Source organism: Panthera uncia, chromosome D4 (assembly GCF_023721935.1).
Source record: "Panthera uncia isolate 11264 chromosome D4, Puncia_PCG_1.0, whole genome shotgun sequence".
Classification (NCBI taxonomy): Eukaryota; Metazoa; Chordata; class Mammalia; order Carnivora; family Felidae; genus Panthera; species Panthera uncia.
The window spans coordinates 6,649,168-6,668,435 of record NC_064807.1 but is presented as its reverse complement, the minus strand read 5'-3'; the positions used below and the strand labels follow the sequence as shown (position 1 = coordinate 6,668,435).

General features: G+C 43.6%; 1 protein-coding gene across 6 annotated transcripts in view; it reads left to right on the top strand.

The window, feature by feature from the left end:
- RCL1 (RNA terminal phosphate cyclase like 1) overlaps window positions 1–19,268 on the top strand; it is a 57,230-nt gene that overhangs the window by 11,006 nt on the left and 26,956 nt on the right. For 3 of the 6 annotated variants that reach the window (XM_049643684.1, XM_049644084.1, XM_049643773.1), the window contains exons 2-5: window positions 5,133–5,204; window positions 7,525–7,700; window positions 12,895–12,969; window positions 13,865–13,989. In XM_049643684.1, coding sequence (XP_049499641.1) covers window positions 5,133–5,204; window positions 7,525–7,700; window positions 12,895–12,969; window positions 13,865–13,989 — 448 coding nt within the window. Of the gene's footprint in view, window positions 1–5,132; window positions 5,205–7,524; window positions 7,701–12,894; window positions 12,970–13,864; window positions 13,990–18,259; window positions 19,076–19,268 lie in introns of those variants that run through there. The other 3 variants (XM_049643940.1, XM_049643859.1, XM_049644011.1) reach the window with 3 other exon arrangements.

Below are 19,268 nucleotides of genomic sequence, written 5' to 3'. Positions count from 1 at the left end.
AGAGAGAGAGAGAGAGAGAGAGAGAGAGAGAGAGAGAGAGAGAGAGAAAGAATCCGGGAGAATCCCAAGCAGGCTCCACACTGTCAGTGCAGAGCTGGATGTGTGGCTCAACCCACAAACCTTGAGATCACGAGCTGAGCCAAAGTCAGATACTTAACCGACTGAGCTATTCAGGTGCCCCTCATTTGTTCTCATTAAATGAAGTTAGTTTGGGGGCGCCCAAACAGTTAAACATCTGACTTCAGCTCAGATCAGGATCTCACGGTCCGTGGGTTTGAGCCTCGAGTCGGGCTCTGCTGATAGCTCAGAGCCTGGAGCCTGCTTTGGAGCCTGCTTTGGATTCTGTGTCTCCCTCTCAGCTCTGCCCCTCCCCTGCTCACACTCTGCCTCTCACTCCCAGAAATGGATAAATGTTTAAAAAAAAAAAAAAAAAAGATTAAAAAACATAAAAAATAAACAGAATAAATTAGTTTGTAATTTTTTATTTTGCATGTGATGCTCTTAACTGTTCTGTGATTGAAGCCATCTCTCTGTGCTTTTGTTGTTGTTGTTGTTCTTTGGAATACGTAATATAAGAATTATTTTCCTTTGAATTGTCGGGAAAACATTTGCCAGCAACTTCATCAGTGATCTTTTTGATTTATTGATAAATTTTCTCCTTCCCTTAGTTTTAGATTTCTCTTTCTGTTTATCTGTTTATCATCTTTTTACATAGCTATATTAATTTCAAATGTATCCATAGAGATTATAGTTTCTTTTTAATTATATTATTTTTTATTTCTGATTTTCTTAACTCACATTTTATTTCTTCTTACAGATGAATGAGACTATTGATCTGTGTTGTATTTTTTAAATTAATTAATTGATTAATTTTTAAAGCAGGCTCCATGCCCAGTGTGGGGCTTAAACTCACAGTGTGGGGCTCGAACTCACAACCCTGAGATTAAGAGTGGCATACTCTACTGACTGAGCCAGCCAGGTGCCCCTGTGTCGTATTTGTTAAAATGAATTAGCTTGATTTTTTTTCTGCTATAGTTTCCACTTTTAAAATCTTTTTGAGATTATTTTTTCATTTACTTTTTGGCTTGTAAATCTGTTCCGTATCTGAAATCTCAGTTCGTTTTTTTCTCTTTTCCTTTTTTTCATGCTATGTTTAGTATGGTGAACTTTTTTTTGGTAGTCTCCTGTGTATTCTGATAAAATTAATATTTCTGTTCAAAATATTTTATTATGTTCTGTAATTTTTTTCTGGACATATTGACAATTTAGGAAAGATGTTATATGTTTCAGTTAAAATATAATTTATCATTTGTCACATAATGTATTACTACATATACATAGAATACGTATATTTTATACATAATGACTGTAGTATTTAGAAAGATCTTTCATAGGCTATTTAATGAAAGTGGTTTTGTTGGCTATTTAAATTGTGTCACAGTACCTTTATTTGTATTTTTTAACTTAAATTTTATGTATTTTAAAAAATATATGCATGGCATGAAATTCAGAGGGAACAAAAAGGGTTTATAAGATGGGCTTTTGTCTCTTTTTTATTTTTCCTTCCCTGTGAAGCAACCGGTGTTACCAGTTTGTTGTGTTTCTTTCCAGGGCTATTTTTTACATAAATAAGCAAGTACGTATGTATGTTGTCCTCTTTCACACAAATGGCCATCAGCTTCCTACTTTTTTTTCACTCAGCATACCATGCAGATGATTTATATCAGTATATAAGAAATCTCTTTAATTTTGATGCTATAGAGTGTTCTGATATATATCCTGTATGTATTTATATCTAACATTTATATATGAATGTTATAAATAGATATAAATAAACATCCTTATTTGAGACATAGTTTGCCTTAGTGAGGAGTGGGTCAGGCTGATGACTGCCACTGTTTTACAGAGTTACTGGCCCCTTAAAGAAGTGATGAGCTCACTTCCCTTAAGGAGGGGAGTGCATTAGGTATCTGAGGCAGTATTTAATGAATTCTGAGATTGAAGGTCCTGATAATATAAATTTTTAACAAATGTTGACTACAGTAACATAACATGCGTAAAACATAAAAGTGGTGCTTAAAAGGTTATACGGTGAACACCTGTGTGACCCCATCCGCGTCAAGAAATGGAACATTGCTGACCTGTGGGGCCGGGCGTCTTCCAGTAGAGACTCCCTTCTCTGCTGCTGCTGGCAGTCACTCTCCTGACCACTATGGTATTTGTGCAGATGGTCTTTATAGCTTTATCACCTAATCATGTATTCCCAAGCAGTGCAGTAAACTCGTGCCTATTTTTGGATGTTTTTCCCCAGTGTTTTTAGATACTTGAAACTGTACCCCCAAGAGCAGTCTTGAGGAGGAAGAGTCACAAAGGGTGTATGGGAAGTGAAAGGACAACGGATCCTACACATCTTGCCTTAATGAAGTCTGCGGACTTCAGTCTTACTATTATTAGGTGAACTTGAGAGCTTTCTCATACCACGTGATGGAGCTATATCTTCGCTGTTGCCAGGATTCTGGAACTAGCTCTTGTGTTTGGTTCTTTGAAGTACTGTTTCTGAGTCACCTATTTGCTGTGACCAGGGGATGGTCCAGCCTGGAGGTCTCTCTACGTGCCCATTCTGTTCCTGCCTGTGCCCCTCTGCTGGGCGTTTTAAACTATGTTGGTGCGTAAGTGCTCCCGTGGATTGCAGAAGAAAAAAAAATGGAAAGTTAGGCTTTTGTTTTAATGTTCTTTTTTCTTTCCTAATCTGTAAGAGCTATGCAGTTTAATCTTGGACTTTATTCATGAATTCTTGTTCCTCAATCCCCTTTAGTCACCTCAAAAACTTGAGCAAATCAAGGTTTCCTTTTTTTGTGCAGAGCACGTTGCGTTTGCTAAAAATACAGGCAGAAAGTGGCACTGTGGTCTTGATCATGCCCGATTTTTTATTTATTTATTTATTTATTTTTATTTTATTTATTTTTTTAACATTTTGTTTTTCATCGTTTTTTATTTATTTTTGGGACAGAGAGAGACAGAGCATGAACGGGGGAGGGGCAGAGAGAGAGGGAGACACAGAATCGGAAGCAGGCTCCAGGCTCCGAGCCATCAGCCCAGAGCCTGACGCGGGGCTCGAACTCACGGACCGCGAGATCGTGACCTGGCTGAAGTCGGACGCTTAACCGACTGCGCCATCCAGGCGCCCCATCATGCCCGATTTTTAAAACCAGAATATGCTAGGGGCGCCTGGGTGGCTCGGTTGAGCGTCCAACTTCAGTTCAGGTCATGATCTCGCAGTTGGTGGGTTCGAGCCCCATGTCAGGCTCTGTGCTGACAGTTCAGAGCCTGGAGCCCGCTTCGGATTCTGTGTCTCCCTCTCTCTCTGCCCCTCCCCTGCTTATACTCACTCGCTCGCTCTCTCTCAAAAATAAATAAAACTGTAAAAACTTTAAGAACTCTATATAAAGAGGCCATAGAAGTCATTTTGTAGTTGAGTTATTTTCAAACTTTGGGATGCTGCCTAACACCACGACCAAGTACGCATACAGATATTTGTAAAGAATTAAGGTTTCGCCAACAGTTAACTCCGTACAGTTAACTCTGACATTGTTTATTCTATTCTGGTTTCGTTAAAAATGTTGATTGGGGACCCATTAAATGGTCTGCAGGACTCTGCGGTAGGTCAGTGCCTACAGTTAAGAGGTACCGTGATTTTCTGGAGGAGGTGGTGGACTCAGGATTAAACGGAGTTCGGCAAAGTGGCGTCCCTGGTTAGTGTGGACCGTGGAGAAGGACAGGCTTGCCCTCAGCCCCCGGCTTCGTCACTTGCTGGTCCTCATTCTCGGGCCCCAGCCTCCTATGAAATGGGAACAGCCCTCCCTGCCGTGGGGATTTGAGGATTAAATGAGAGAATGTCCGGCTGTAAGGCATGCTTTGATGCACACCTGCTGGAATTAGCCGTCGTTCCCTGTTCAGGGCTCGCCGGAGTCTCTGACTTCTAGCCCAGTGTTCTCGGTACGGATTGCAGCATCTACTGTGACGGGGGTGCGGGGACAGCAGTAAGTAACTGCACAGGTGGACGGGAATTGCTTAGCCCTCTGGATCAGTTCAGGCGGCTGCTGGGGTCTGTGCTGGAAACTTCTGTTAGTGTATAGAGGGGTGCAGACTGCCTAAATCGCCAGGTGGTGGCCATGCCTTTGGTGCAGAAAAGTTAGTCTTCCTGTCCTTGTTCATGGGCACAGGTTGACGCCAGAAAGGGAGTGAGAGAGAACGAGTGTGTGTGTGACCCACTTATGGGAAGGCACAGGACTTACAGGAAGTGCCGTCCTGCCTGAGTCTTCATTCTACCTCCTCTCCTTTTTCACATTTAAAATCCATTTCTTCCCCCTCGGCCCACCCCCCTTTTAAGTAATGCCCACTTTTTATGTTTTAGACGACAATCTGTCCGTAAAAGGAATTGAAGCAAATATGTACATCAAGATTTGAATAAGAAGTTAAATTCGTACAATGTCCTACCATGAAGAGAAACCCATTCGTTAACACGTGGTGCTTTTTCTTGCAGTCTTTTTTTCACACATTAAAAAGAAGGTGACGGTAATATTGTACATTCAAGTATGTGTGTAATGAAATGAAAAACTAAACTGGGGTGATAGCTCCAGGTGAGTAAGAGGCGTGATGAGGGGAGAGAAGGGACAGTGTTGAGTGGAGGAAACCGGGACCCCTTACTGCTTCGGAGACTGGAGGGTGGCCTGCACATTCATCTGCCCTCTCAGGTGGGGAACAAATACGAAATTGACTCTAAAACTCTTCCCTCCTTTCTGCTGCTTCTCCCTTGTTTGGCATGCACGCCTGAGGTCAGAAGAACAGGCCTTTATGGGTGTTAGGCTGCTGAAATTAATACCCCACTAGATGCAGGTAGAGTTGCGGTTTGTCGTGGAATATGAAAGCCGAATTGTTTCTCATAGTTCCACTAAACATAGACATGCCAGTCGGTGCTTTTCTGATGCTTCGGTTTCCTCAGCCAGTGGTCCCGGCCCTGTCCCGACTGGAACCCGGGTGTGGTGCAGGGGTCACGGACCTTCCACTGCAGTTCCCGGATGAGACCTCTTCTCTGGAAACGGTGACCAGTCTGTGTTCTCTTTCCCCCGCAGACTTTGAAGCCAGCTTCATAAGGCTGTTGGACAAAATAACTAATGGTTCTCGGATCGAAATAAACCAAACAGGTAAGCGCCGTCTCTTCCCATTCCTGAAGGCAGCCACGTGTGCTGCTGACCCGTTCCTCTACTTCTCGTGCCTCTTAACGGGATAAATATTCGGGTGGGAAGACCTGGCTTCCTGCCTGGAGAAGTCGACTGGAGACGTGTGTCAGATCTGCCAGCGTGAGGGGCGCACCCTTGACTGAGAGAAGTTAGAAGGCTGAACGTTTCAGCTCAAGCAGGCACCTCCTCTGCTTCAGCAACAAAAGTACTTCACGCCTAAAATCGATGTGCGGCTTTTCAAAGTCCGATTGTTTATTTTGTCACAATAAAATTTTACAACAAAGTCTGTGAGATAGTTGAACGCGCTGAATTTTATTTTATTTTTGTCTTTTAAAAGAAGCACGCACAAGCGTAGGCAGAAGATGTGAAAATCCCTTCACCTGTTTCTTCTTCCAGCCCCGCCCCGAGGGGCTGCCGCGGTCACGGTCTGGGGCGTGTGCCCTGGTCTCTTTTCCACGCATTTGCTTGCACGGCGCTTCCGTATCTGAGACCAGCAGGGTCATGCTCTTCATGTTGTTCTGCAGCCAGCGTTTTTTCGCTGTCACCGAGGTCTCCGAGAACTTTCGCTGCCAGGCATACGCAGATCTATCTCGATATTTCAGTGCACCTAGTAGAGTATTCTGGCGTGGGGATGCATGATCATTTATTTGATTGTTCCCTACTGATAAACATTTAGGTTCTTTTTAGCTGTTTGTTTGCTGTTAGAAACTCTTCTCGACCTTGTCAGGGAGACCATGGCAAACATCCTTTGGCCGGCTCCACGAGCTGTTCACCTTTGCACATGTATTCAGCAAAGGAAACCATGACCTTTCTCATGCATTGGCTCTCTTAAGAAAGAAGACCAGCTTGGCCTGATAAGTGGCCCTTGTGTCACAGGAGATTCAGCGGCCTGTAGCCACATTCAGCCATGCCTTACGGAGAACAAGTTTCAGGCGTGAGACCTCAGGGGCTCGTTGCAAGCTGTCATTCCCTGAGTTCTCCTTGGCTTGTTTACTTGGAAATTGCTGGAGATTTTTAAAAAATTAAAAATTTTTAATATTGTTTTGCTGGAGATTTTTTTCAGCAATTTTTATCGGTGATTCAGAGGGTGCGTAATTCTTTTCTAGTCCTCTCTTCAGCTCAAGTTGGGAAGTAAGACATTTTACATGATCCTGCTTCCACCTCATGTGCCCTGTGCCCACCAGCGTAGAAGCCTTCAATTCTGATAATCTGACCAATTTGTCACCCTGTTAATTTGCAGGCATAAACAGATTTGCAGAATTTAGTGGTTATGTATTTGTTTTTTTGTTTTTTTGTTTGTTTGTTTGTTTTTGGCTTTTTGACCTAAAGGATTGGTTTTAGACTAATCTAAAATTTAATTTAGACTAACTGATGTAGACTCTTTCCCACTTTGATCAGAACATGATTCTGATTGTGATCATTGGGATTTTGGCTTTTAATTTGGTAAAACCTACATTTATTTTATGAACCTCTCAAGAGTGGCTTTCCTTGTGAGGGACTGAGCGTAAATCTCTTTCCTCTAATGTTAAATGTATTGGTAAATTACGCCAGGAGACACTGACAAAAGATTTTGAGCAGCAGCAATACCATGTTCAGCCATTTATGCCCTCCCCCCAAAATCTAGAATATTTTACTTTGCTTTTCCTCTAATACATACACCCAGTAAGAAACTTTTTGGATGATACGGATATGGGAAAGAGTGAACGGAGATAATGGAGTTTCCACCAAAGCTATTCAATAATTTTAGATCTTTCTATTTGTTGTTATTAAATTTAAAAAGAGCTACTATTAATGGAATTAAGTGCCATGAAGTACTTGCCTTCTCTAGGAATCCTGTTGATGAGTGCAGTTTCTGGGAAATCTCGTTTCAAGCGCCTGGAAAGAAGCTGGTTGCTGATGTGACGATTTCAGCACATCATTCGCAGAGCCCTCCGCCAGCAGGCAGAGTGTGCTGTTGGAAGCCCATAGCGCCCGTTGGGATCTCTCCTCTGTGCCCTGCCACGACTTTGGCAATTCAGATGCTTAGGGAGGGGTTTAATGTATTACTGTTTATTAAATTACACTCACAGTTTATTATTGTTACAGGGGCTTGACAGTAATGAGTCAGCTTTTGGAAAAGTTAAGTGTGGGCTCTTAGGAATGGCATTTTGAACTTCTCGGATGCCCTTGTCAGACTTTCCCCTTGGGACTCACTGCTTTTGTTGCCTTTTTGACACTTCGTGTTTTTTGTTTTTTTGTTTTTTGTTTTTTCGGCTGAATGTGGCTCTTCCTCCTCCGGTATAAGGAACAACCTTGTATTACCAGCCCGGCCTCCTGTATGGCGGGTCCGTGGAACATGACTGTAGTGTCCTTCGCAGCATTGGCTACTACCTGGAGAGTCTTCTTTGCCTGGCTCCGTTTATGAAGCACCCGTTAAGAATTGTCCTGCGGGGAGTAACCAATGACCAGGTTGACCCTTCGGTGAGTAGTGAATAGTCTTGTCTCTTGTCACAGCCCAGCTTTTGAGAAGCAAGTTCCTGACAAAGCACAGGTTTCATTGTTGAGGGTCTCCGTTTTGTTATTTACCTTGAGATTTAGACATTAATCACCCCGGGAAGCAGATGAACCAAAATTTGCAATCATCAAATGCCGTGATGACTGTTAACATTCATCAAGGTGCCTTTCGCTGTCGTGTCTAAGAACCTTCAGAGCAGATGTGTGCAGTCTCATCATGGTTGACATGAAAAATGGCTCTGTTGGCTCCAGTGCTGGAGCGTGGATCTTCCTAAGGTCATGTGATGGCTGCGGCTGCAAGGCAGCAGACCAAAATTTCAGACAGAAAATAATAATATCTCCTTGGCATTGCTGTAGCATTATCTTGAGTTAACTCAGATTTTAACCATAAATTTTAGGGCTTTTCTTCTTCTGAGAAGAGTTTGCAGATTTAGAAAAAGGGCAGGGGCAGGGAAGGTATACGCGAACTCTGATAGTTTGTGGGCGCCAGCGACCTCCTTATTAAGCATGCTAATTTTCCTGCGTGTGTGGGGAGGATAGTTTAATATATACCTGGAATTTTCGTTGTGGCCACCACAGCTGTCTTAGAGTCATTCAAGGATGGGTTTTGTCGTGTGTGAGAGAGAGAGAGAGAGAGAGAGATACTAGAACAGTTCTGTCCAGGCCTGCCTTAGACCTTTCTTGCGGGGAGGGAAGGATCCCCTGCTCTCCAGAGAAGGTATCTGAAAACCCAAGGCCATGATGTGAAGTTCTTACCAAGGACACCTTACCAAGGCTCACCTCCACCGACTTGGGACCGGGACCTCGGAGAGGGTGGCTCCGGAGGCGGAATGGGAAGTGTGTGTAGCTTTTCTAGCCAGTAAAGACCAGTTAGGTGGTGCCTTGAGCCCCAAAGCGGAGACCGCTGGTGTTCACCAAGACATCTCGTAGGGGGGAAACATGGTTAATGTGTTGCTAGGCACTAAGACACTTACTCCTCAATTCTTGGGAGTTCGGGTGCACAGACTCTTCCGAGGATCCTGAGTACAGTGTAAGACCTGAAATTGTCAGCTGTAAGGGAATGTGCACAGCCTCTTTAGAATTTTAAACTAGTTTCAAATGATTCCTTTTTTACTGCATTTTCTGACGATTCTAGGAAATGGGCCTTTCAGTTAGAAATGTGACAGGAGGCTTTTCACTTCTGGATTGGGGCGGGGGGAGCAGGGGCCTTGCATAATGGGAAAAAGCTCTGAAACATGAGGAAACTTGGGTACTGGCTGCCTCAGTTATGTACTCTTTTTTTTTTTTTTTTCCTATAATTGCCAATAATCTTAAAAGCTATTTGCACTGGCGTTATTAAAAAAAAGTTTTGTATGTTAACAGTGGCAAAGATTAGTTGATGAATTCCCCAGAAATAATACTTAACTCTTGTGTGCAGAGTATTTAAAAAAAAAAATCTGTTTTCAGGTGTGGTGGGGTTCTGCTTTTTCTAGCTTCACGGCTAAAGTGACCTTGGTGAATACTTGACTCCAGCCTAGGATAAAAGAAATACACCTAATCCTGGATGAAGAGTAACTTCTTCAGCCTGTGGCTTCATTTCAAGCTTTCTCTGTGATGTTTGGCTTCCCCGATTCACATCCGTGCCCACTGTGTGCACACAGGATGAACTCAAGGAGTTTTGCCCTTCGGGATCTTGATCTCCTAAGGTGGACAGCTATGGAGGCAGCCAGGGGGGCTACGAGGGTACCCTTATCAGAGGTATAGGCAAAATGCTGAGGGCTGGGAGGGTTTTTTAGAGGAAAGGAGGCCACAGAGTCAGTCTTGGATTTTAGGAAGATGACTCCGGAGGCCAAGATGAGGATGAATTGGAAAGGTCTCAACTAGTTTGAACATCATGGAGGTGGAAGTAGAAAGGAAGGGACAGATCTGAAGGACATTGTGGGGGGAGAGGTTTCTTAACTTGACAGCTAATTGGAGATGGGACAGGAGGAAGGAGTTATAAATAATTCCATGATTTCTGTCCTGGTTGACTTGAAGGGTAGAGATCAGATAGCATTTGATATGGGGAAGAGGAAAATTGTGGTAGGATGATGGATGATGTGTTTCACTTTCATTCTCTTCTCTGGGATATTGGCAGGATATCCACAGAGGTTGTCTAGCTGGCAGTTAGAAGTTATCGTCTGGGGTCTCAGAGACAGGTCACCAGGATCTCACCTATTGACAGTTAAAACCCTAGGAGAGTGAGATGGACCAGGCCGGGGTTGAACCCTGGAGGCTTTTTGACTGAATTAATCCTACAGGTGTTCCTCCTCTGGGCTGCAGTGTGCCGGTGTGTGTCTCTGAATTGGTGGTTCATGTTTGAGACCCCAGGTCTTACGTTACAGTAGGTCGACGTGGTGGCGCTGGGTGGCCATCAGCCCGACCTGAGTGGCGTGGTCCTCTGGATGAGACGTGAGCTCTCCAGTTGGACACAGGCCTTAGCTGACCTCATCGTTCATTTAAATTCCCTTTCTGACCTCCATGGGCATTTGGGTTTTGCCCCATGGTCCCAGAGGCTGGGAGTAGGGGAAGAAGAGGAAGTGAATGTTTGAGGTGTGAGTGGGGAAGAGGGGCCAGAGACAGCGACCGTGGACATAGGAGCTAAGCTCTAAGAAGCGGGGGATGACTCACAAAGCCAGTCTTTGCAGGAGCCGACTTCGGGCTGGGTGGGGGGTTCGGCAGTGAGAAGTTGTACTGACCTCGAGAGAGCAGTGTCCTTGGACGATAAAGACAGCCATAGGTTGGGGAATGAGTAGCAGACAGATGAAGAACCGGGATGGTTAGAAGGTTAGATAGGATGATGGGGGTGTTTATAAGGCTGACTCCTGGAGCTGCTGGAGGGGTGAGGGTAAGACAGTAGAAGTGATAGGACGAGCCTTGTGAGAGAATAGGGACATGTTCCCTTGGGGACAGAAGGGCAGGGAGTAGGGAGAAATTCTGAGAAGAAAAGTTCAGGAGATCTTATCTGCATCTCCGTGATTCTGCACCAGAGCACAGTAGATATTTATTGGTGCCAACAAGCCGGTCAAATGGCAAGGAAGGTTCCAGTCTTTTTCAGTACCCTCCTGGAAGGGGAAAAGAAGTACGATCATGTCTCCTGTGTGCTGGGCCCCGTTGTGAGTGAACCTGTGTTCTTCTGTATGTATCCTTATTTACTGAATTCTTGAACCAACCCTGTGAGGTGGATGTTCTTATCACTGTTTCAGACAAGGTAGCTGAGAGCAGGTTTCTTCCCTTTCTCGCGTCGGCTTGGATCTGATCGCATTTCTGTCTGCTGACTGACTGAACTGAAGGGTAATGCCTCTGCCGTCAGGTGCCATTTGGACCAGACTTGGGCCTGTAATCGCAGAGTTCCAGCTCCATTTTCCTTAAGCAGAACTTGTAGACCATCCTCACTCTGCTAAAATGAGAGTGTGCACAGCGAGAGGGGTACGTCCAGTCCAGCCCCTCACTTTACGCAGGAGGCACCCACGGCCCTGGGGACGTGGGGAAGTGTCCAGGTCTCCCAGCTAACAAGAGGCAGAGAAGGACTCAAGCCCGCATCTGCTTTTCTGGCCCTAGTCCCACTGCACCAGGATGCCTGCCGTCCGGGGCAGCTAGAGGCTCATTCAGGAGATGGGACCCCCTTCAGCTACACTAGGGCTTCTGGCTGACCTTCAGAGTCCATTTGGCCTCGGCCTTTTGACTCCAGGTATAGGTAGGATGAGGCAGAAGGGATGCGCTGCTTTCTCCCCTCTCTCCCCGCCCTCTCTCTCCCTCTCTCCAGGCTGGGCGCCTGGGTCCCAGAGTCACTTTGTCGGCAGAGCAGCGTGCACCCCTCCACCCCCACTGTTCCCAGAGTCTGGGTTGGCCTGCTCCCCAGTTGCCCTTAATTCTAGCCTAGACTGGCTTCCTCTCGGTTCTGGCAGCCCCAAATGCATTATTTTAAGTTTGCGACACACGTTTAGCTTCAGTATTTAATGACATTAGCTAATCTTTAATGAGTTTTCCTCGTAACTGCTTCTGCCCCACCTCATCCATTCTGACCAGGTTCCTAGGCTTCAGAGGTCATTTCTGCCCCTGGTTAATTTTGTGGTATCAGAATATTTAGTTAGGGCTGTTCTCTGCTATGAAGGCTTATTGGAGTCTCATTCTGTTGAATCTCAGCATGTTAGAGTTGGTGGCAGCTCGGAGAGAGACAGGCTGAGAGCCCCAGACCTTAAAGACCAGGAAATTCAGACAGTTGGGATTTTCTGACCAGAAGCCACACAGCTAACAGGAGGTGGAGCCTGGACCGAGCCGCCCTGCCCCTGCCTAGGGGTCGCTCGCCCCTGCAGGCTGGAAAGCAGCTCTGTTCAGTTGGGAACAAGTAAGGGAGTGATTTTCCTTTCCTTCCTGAGTTGCTGTTGAGACAGCGTTCACTGACTTGTTCGCCAACCTGATTTGAATGTCACCCTTATTCCCTCTGGGGCATCCACAAATAAATAAGCAGAGGACCCCAGGCCCCCGAGGAGCTCTAAGGGAGGAGGTCATAACAGCCATGCTCGGCACAGCCCTGCCATCAACTGTGGGCATTGTCATTGCACTGTGGGGCTTCCCTGAGTCCAAGCCTACCTCCCCCGGCCTACCCCTTTGTGGACCGTCCCCTCCTGTGACTGCCTGTGTGGCACCCGCAGGACTCCCAGGTAGCCCCTGCTCAGGTTGCAGACTTCATTTGGTTTGCTTTGGCTTGGATTGCCACCAGCTCTCAGCACTAAACCATGTTGGAAAAAGAATAATAAAAAAGGCTGATATTTTCTTCTGTAACGCTTAGGCCTCTAGGAATGAGCAGAAGTCCCAGTTTGTTTTCTGGATGGGCCTAGCCATTTCTTGATGCTTTTTGCGTGATGCATGTGATACTCACGATGACTCACAGGGTACATGTATGCTGTTATAAAGTGAGGAAAGAGGGGCTCGGAGAAGCCGGCAGCTTGTAAAATTGCAGTCTTATTTGGGAGCAGAGCCGGCCCATGCCCTCAGTTGTAAGCCCGCGTGCTTTCTCCTCACAGGACGACATCGTGTGCCCGGTTGCTGAACCTCATCCTGCTTTGTGGGCTCTTTGTTCTTCCCACTTCTCAAGGTTTAATTAAACTTTTTTTTTTTTTTTCCTGAAATAATTCCACAGGTTGATGTTCTTAAGGCAACAGCCCTCCCCCTGTTGAAACAGTTTGGAATTGACGGTGAATCATTTGAACTAAAGGTAAGGATGCGTGTACCTTGTTGGCTGTATATATATGCGTACAACATATTCTCTTGTGAACTCATGGGAAGAGCCGTGTGACTCAGTGTGTCTGTGTGTGTCACATCGAACGTCTCCATTGAGAACACCCACGGGAGTCATGACCCCAACGTTACAGACTTGGAGCTGGAGAGGGACTCTTGAGTAATGACAGTCATAGTGGCCAGTTACTCGCACTTACTCTGCAGTAGGTGATGGTGTGAGTGCTGCACACGCGTCGGCTCCCTGAGTCCTCGTGGCATCTCCACTAGTGAGCAGTGGAGCCAGGGTTCTAGCCACACGCCCCCTCTGGTCGAATCATCAAGATGTAATTTGTCTCCAGGGCCTCCCAACCTGGATGCCCCTGTGAATGTTCAGTGTTTTCAAAACCTAGTAGAAGTAATTTAAGCATCTGTTTAAGCAGGGTTACATCAGTAACACTGGATATCTTAAGCTGTTTAGCATCTATTTCTTAAGTTAATGTTTTAAAACGGGGGAAATGACTTCATTTTTACTGAATAAAATGAGTTTTCATAGATCAGTTCATTGCACAGGAGGAGAAGCGGGTTCCTGACGGGTGAGAAATGGGATGAGCCAATGAGCTGGGCTAGTTGCTCACAGTTAGGATGAGGGGACAGGCCCTCGTGATGAAGTGGCTTCACTGTGATGGGGACGTGCTAGCCCGGAGTCACCGCTCAGCATGTGCCCTCTTGGTGCTAACTTAAGGTGCTGTCGGCATTGAAGGGGTTGACAAGTTGGGTACGAAAGAGCTCGCTGCCTCCCGAGGAAGAGCCCCTTGGCACAGAGCAGCCAGGTTGGGTGTCGGGGTCACGCGCTCCGCAGCATCGTCACCTCTTCTGTCTTTCCACCCGGGCAGGTTGTGCGACGGGGAATGCCTCCCGGAGGAGGAGGAGAAGTGTTCTTCTCCTGTCCTGTGAGGAAGGTCCTGAAGCCCGTTCAGCTCACGGATCCAGGGAAGATCAAACGTATTAGAGGAATTGCGTATCCTTTTGTTTGATTTAACTTTCTGTTCTTTGACTTGCCTCTCGAAGGGAAGAATGACTTATCACTTCCAACAGTTTACCTCTTTGCAGAGTTATTTACTTTTAGACAGCAGTCTTGGGGAAGTCTTAGCAGTGCAAAATGGTAATTGTTGGCTGAGATGCGATGTTTTATTATCCGTCTCACCATGACTAGACTGGTTCCTTCGTTGTTCTTTTTTAGTTCACGCTCAAGCAAACAACTCCAGGGTATGTCCTGCTTTCCTGGGGGCTTTGGTTTAGGGACCACCAACACACCCGATGAGGGGAAACCTACGCAAACACGTAATTCTGATCTAATGTGTAAAGTGGTGTAGACAGGCACACAGTAGGTTGGGGAGCTAAGATACAGGATGGCACATTTTGTCTGGAGGATGTAGGAGGGCAGGAATAATACCTGTTTATTTATTTAAAAAAATTTTTTTAAACATTTATTTATTTTTGAGACAGAGACAGAGCATGAACGGGGGAGGGTCAGAGAGAGAGGAAGACACAGAATCTGAAACAGGCACCAGGCTCTGAGCTGTCAGCACAGAGCCTGACGCGGGGCTCGAACCCACGGACTGCAAGATCATGACCTGAGCTGAAGTTGGACGCTTAACTGACTGAGCGACCCAGGTGCCCCAGTAATACCTGTTTATTAAGTGATTACTTTGCATGCACTGTGATAATATAAGGGTATGCTTGCTTTTTTCTTTTGTTTTTAAACAACCACTTTATTGGGGCACCTGGGTGGCTCAGTCGGTTGAGCGTCTGACTTTGGCTCAGGTCATGATCTCATGGTTCACAGGTTTGAGCCCTGCATCTGGCTCACTGCTGTCAGCGCAGACCCTACTTCAGATCTTCTGCCCCCCCCCCCGCCCCCCACGGCCCCTCCCTCACTCATACTGTCTCTCTCAAAAATAATTAATTAATTAAAAACCATTTTATCGATGTATGATTTACGTACAAAAAGCTATACGGATTAACGTGTACAGCTTGATGAGTTTGGAGATTAGCATATACCTGCGAAACCAGTAGCATAGTGCCTTAAACCTATTCGTTACCTCCAAGAGTTTCTTTCTGCCCTCTTGATTTTTTTTTATTTTTACACTTTTTTTAGATTTTTATACTTTTAATTTTTTGTGGTAACGTTTGATATAGGTCTACTCTTTTAGCAAATTTTTTTAAAAATTATTTTTTAAATTCCAGTATAATTATCTTAGCAAATTTTTTTTTTATAAAAAAATTTTTTTTAACATTTATTTATTGTTGAGAGAGTATGAGCAGGGGAGGGGTAGAGAGAGAGGAAGACACAGCATGTGAAGCAGGCTCCAGGCTCTGAGATGTCAGCAGAGAGCCCGACACAGGGCTCGAGCCCACGAACTGTGAGATCATGATCTGGGCGGAAGTTGGGTGTTCAACTGACTGAGCCACCGAAGACCCCCAGCAAATTTTTAAGTATATAGTGCAGACATTATGGCATATAGTGGATTTGTAGGACTTAATCATCTTGTATAACTGAAACTTTGTACCCTTTTACCAGCATTTCCACCTTTCCCCTTCCTTCCAGACTCTGGCAACCACCATTCTCTCTGCTTCTGTGAGTGTGACTATTTTAGATTCCTTCTATAAATGGAATTATGCAGTATTTGTTTTTCTCTGTCTGTTCTGTATCTTTCACCAAGTGTTATTTCACTTAGCACGCTGTCTTCCTTATTAAACCGTGTCACAAATGATAGCATTTCCTTTTTTTTTTTTTAAGGCTTAATAATACTCTATGTATATAAATACTACATTTTCTTTATTTATCTTGCATTGGACATTTAGGTTGCCTTCATGTCTTGGTTATAGTGAATAACACTGAAATGAATGTGGGAGTGTATTCAGTTTCTGTGGATATGTACCCTATGTGGGATTGTGGGATCAATTTATATTCCCACCAACAGTGTATAAGGATTCCCTTTTCTCCACACTTTCAGCCATACTTGTTATCTTTTGTTTTTTGTTTTTTTATAATAACTGTTCCAACAAGCATGAGGTGATAACCCGTTTTGTTTTTTTTAAGATTTTAATGTTTATTTTTGAGAGAGAGAGGGGGGAGGGGGAGTCGGGGAGGGGCAGAGAGAGAGGGAGACACAGAATCTGAAACAGGCTCCAGGTTCTGAGCTGTCAGCACAGAGCCCGACACGGGGCTCAAACCCACAACCTGGGAGATCATGACCTGAGCTGAAGTCGGATGCTCAACCAACTGAACCACCCAGGTGCCCCTAACTCATTGTGGTTTTGATTTGCATTTCTCATGATGAGTGATATTGAGCCCTTTTTCACATGAATGTATGAACATATCTGGTTCTTCTTTGGAGAAGTATCTATTCAGGTCCTTTGCCCATCTTCTAATTGGATTATTTTTAGTTTGTTGCTGTTGAGTTGTATGGGTTTTTACATATTTTGGATATTAATCAGAGATATGAATTGCAGACATTTTCTCTCATCCTGTGGATTGCCTTTTCACTTTGTTGTTTCTTTTGCCCTTGTTTTGGTGCTCCATCCAATAAATCATTGTCAGTGCTAAGAAACTTTTCCCCTATGTTTTCTTCTAGAATATTTATGGTTTTAGGGTCTTACGTTTATCTTTAATCTGTTTTGAGTTGATTTTTGTATGTGGTGTGTCTGTTGAACAGACTTGTAGGGGTTTATTTCTGGGCTCTCTGTTGTGTTCCATTGGTTTTTGTGGCAATACCATGCCATTTTGATTACTGTAGCTTTGTGATATATTTTGAAATCAGGAACTCTGATGCCTCCAGCATTGTTCTTGCTCAAAGTTGCTTTGGCTTTTTTGAGTCCTTTGTAGTTCCATATAAATTTTAGGATTGTTTTTTCTGTATCTGTTATTTTGTAAAAAAAAAAAAAAAATCATTGGGATTTTGGGGTGCCTGGGTGGCTCAGTTGGTTAAGCATCTAACTTTGGCTCAGGTCATGATCTCACAGTTCGTGGGTTTGAGCCCCGCATCGGGCTCTGTGCTGACAGCTCAGAACCTAGAGCCTGCTTGCTTCAGATTCTGTGTTTCCATCTGTCACTGCCTCTTCCTGCTTGTGCTCGCTTGCATGCTGCACGCTCTGTCTCTCTCAAAAATAAAATAAATAAACATTAAAATAATATATCATTGGTAGTTTGATAGGGATTGCATTGAATCTATAGTTTACTTTGGGTAGTCTGGACGTTTTAAGAATATTAATTCTCTCAGTCCATGAATGTAGACTGTCTTTCCATTTACTTGTGTCTTTTAAAGATGTTTTTCATGATTGTTTTATACTTTTCAGTATACAGTTCTTTCACTTCCTTGGTGAAGTTTATTCTTACGTTTTTAGGTTTTTTGGATGCTTTTGTAAATAGGATTATTTCCTTGATTTCTTATTCAGATAGCTTATTGTTAGTGCACAGACATGCAACTGATTTTTGTATGTTGAGTTTGTATTCTGCAACTTTTAAAAATATTTATTCCAGTAGTTTTTTTGTTTGGGGGGTGATATCTTTAGGGTTTCTACGTGTAAGATCAGGTCATCTGCAGTCAGATAATTTTACTTCTTCCTTTCCAGTTTGGGTTCCTTTCATTTCTTTTTCATGCTTAATTTCTCTGGCCAGGATTTACAGTACCATGCTGAATAGGAATGGAAAGCGTGGCTATCCATGCTTGATTCCAAATTGTAGAGGAAAAGCTTTCAGTTTTCCATCGTTCCTGAAGATGATGTTAGCTGTGGGCTTTTCATGTGTGTCCTTATTGTGTTGAGATAAGTTTCTTCTATATTTAATTTGTTGAGAGTTTTAATTGTGGAAGAGTATTGAATTGTATCAGATGCTTTTTCTGTGTCTGTTGAGACAATCATGTGATTTTTATTCTTTATTCTGTTAATGTGGTTTATCACGTTAGTTGATTTGCATACATAGAGCCATCTTTGCATATCAGGGATAAATCCCACTCGGTCATGTTATATGAACCTTTTAATGTATTGTTGAATTTAGTTTACTAATATTTGTTGATAATTTTTGCATCCATGTTCATTAGGGATATTGGCCTGTAGTTTTCTTTTTTGTAGTGTCTTTATGGTTTGGCTTTGGTATCAGGGTGACACTGGTTTCATAAAATGAATTTGGAAGTGTTCTCTCTTTGATGTTTTTGGAAGTCTAAGGATTGGTATTTGTCATTTAAATGTTTGGTAGAATTCACCAGTGAATTAATTGTGAAGCCATCTGGTCTTTGTTTCGAGGTTTTTGATTACTGATTCAGTCTCCTTACTTGTTATTGGTCTGTTCAAGCTCTATTCTTGATGCAGACTTGGTAGAATTTATCCATTTCTTCTAGGTTGTCCAATTTGGCATGTAACTGTTCATAATAGTACCTTATTATTTTTTTTTACAAATTGTGGCATCATTTAGAATGTCTGTTTTCATTTCTGATTTTATTTGAGTCTTTGCTCTTTTTTTCTCAATCTAACTAAGGGTTTGTCATTTGTTTATCTTTTCAAAAAACTGATTCTTCTGTTGATTTTTTTCCCGTTGGTTTTTGCTTTTTTGTTTCACTTGTATCTACCCTATTATTTATTTCCTTCTGCTAACTTTGGATTTTAGTTCTTCTTTTCCTAGTTCCTTGAAGTGTAAAGTTCGGCTGTTTATTAGAGACCCTTCTTCTTTTGTAGAAAGAATGTAGGTCCTTATCACTATAAAATTCCTTCTTGGTACTCCTTTGCTCAGTCGCAAAAGTTTTGGTATGTTGTGTTTTCATTTTTGTTTGTCTATAGATTTTCTAGTTTCCCTTTTGATTTCTTCTTTGACCCCTTGTATGTTCAAAGATGTGTTCATTTTCACCGGTTTGTAGATTTTCCCATTTTCTTGCAGTTATTGATGCCTACTTTCGTTCCATTGTGGTTGGAAAAGGTAGCTGAGGTGATTTCAGCCGCCTTAAACTTGTTAAGACGTGTCCTGTGACCAACCTTGTGATCCTGGAGAATGTTCAAGTAAGAAGAATGCGTGCCCCTCTACTTTTGGGTGAAATGTGCTCTGGATGTCTGTGAGTTCCATTTGGTTGTGTTGTTCAAGTCTTCTGTTGCCTTACTGATTTTCTTTCTGGATGTCCTATCCATTGTTGAAAGTGGGGTATGAAGTCTTCAATTGCTGTTGTATTGCTCTTTTTTCAGATCTGTTGATGTTTACTTTATATATTTAGGTGATCTGAGTGAGTGCATATATGATTGTTACGTCTT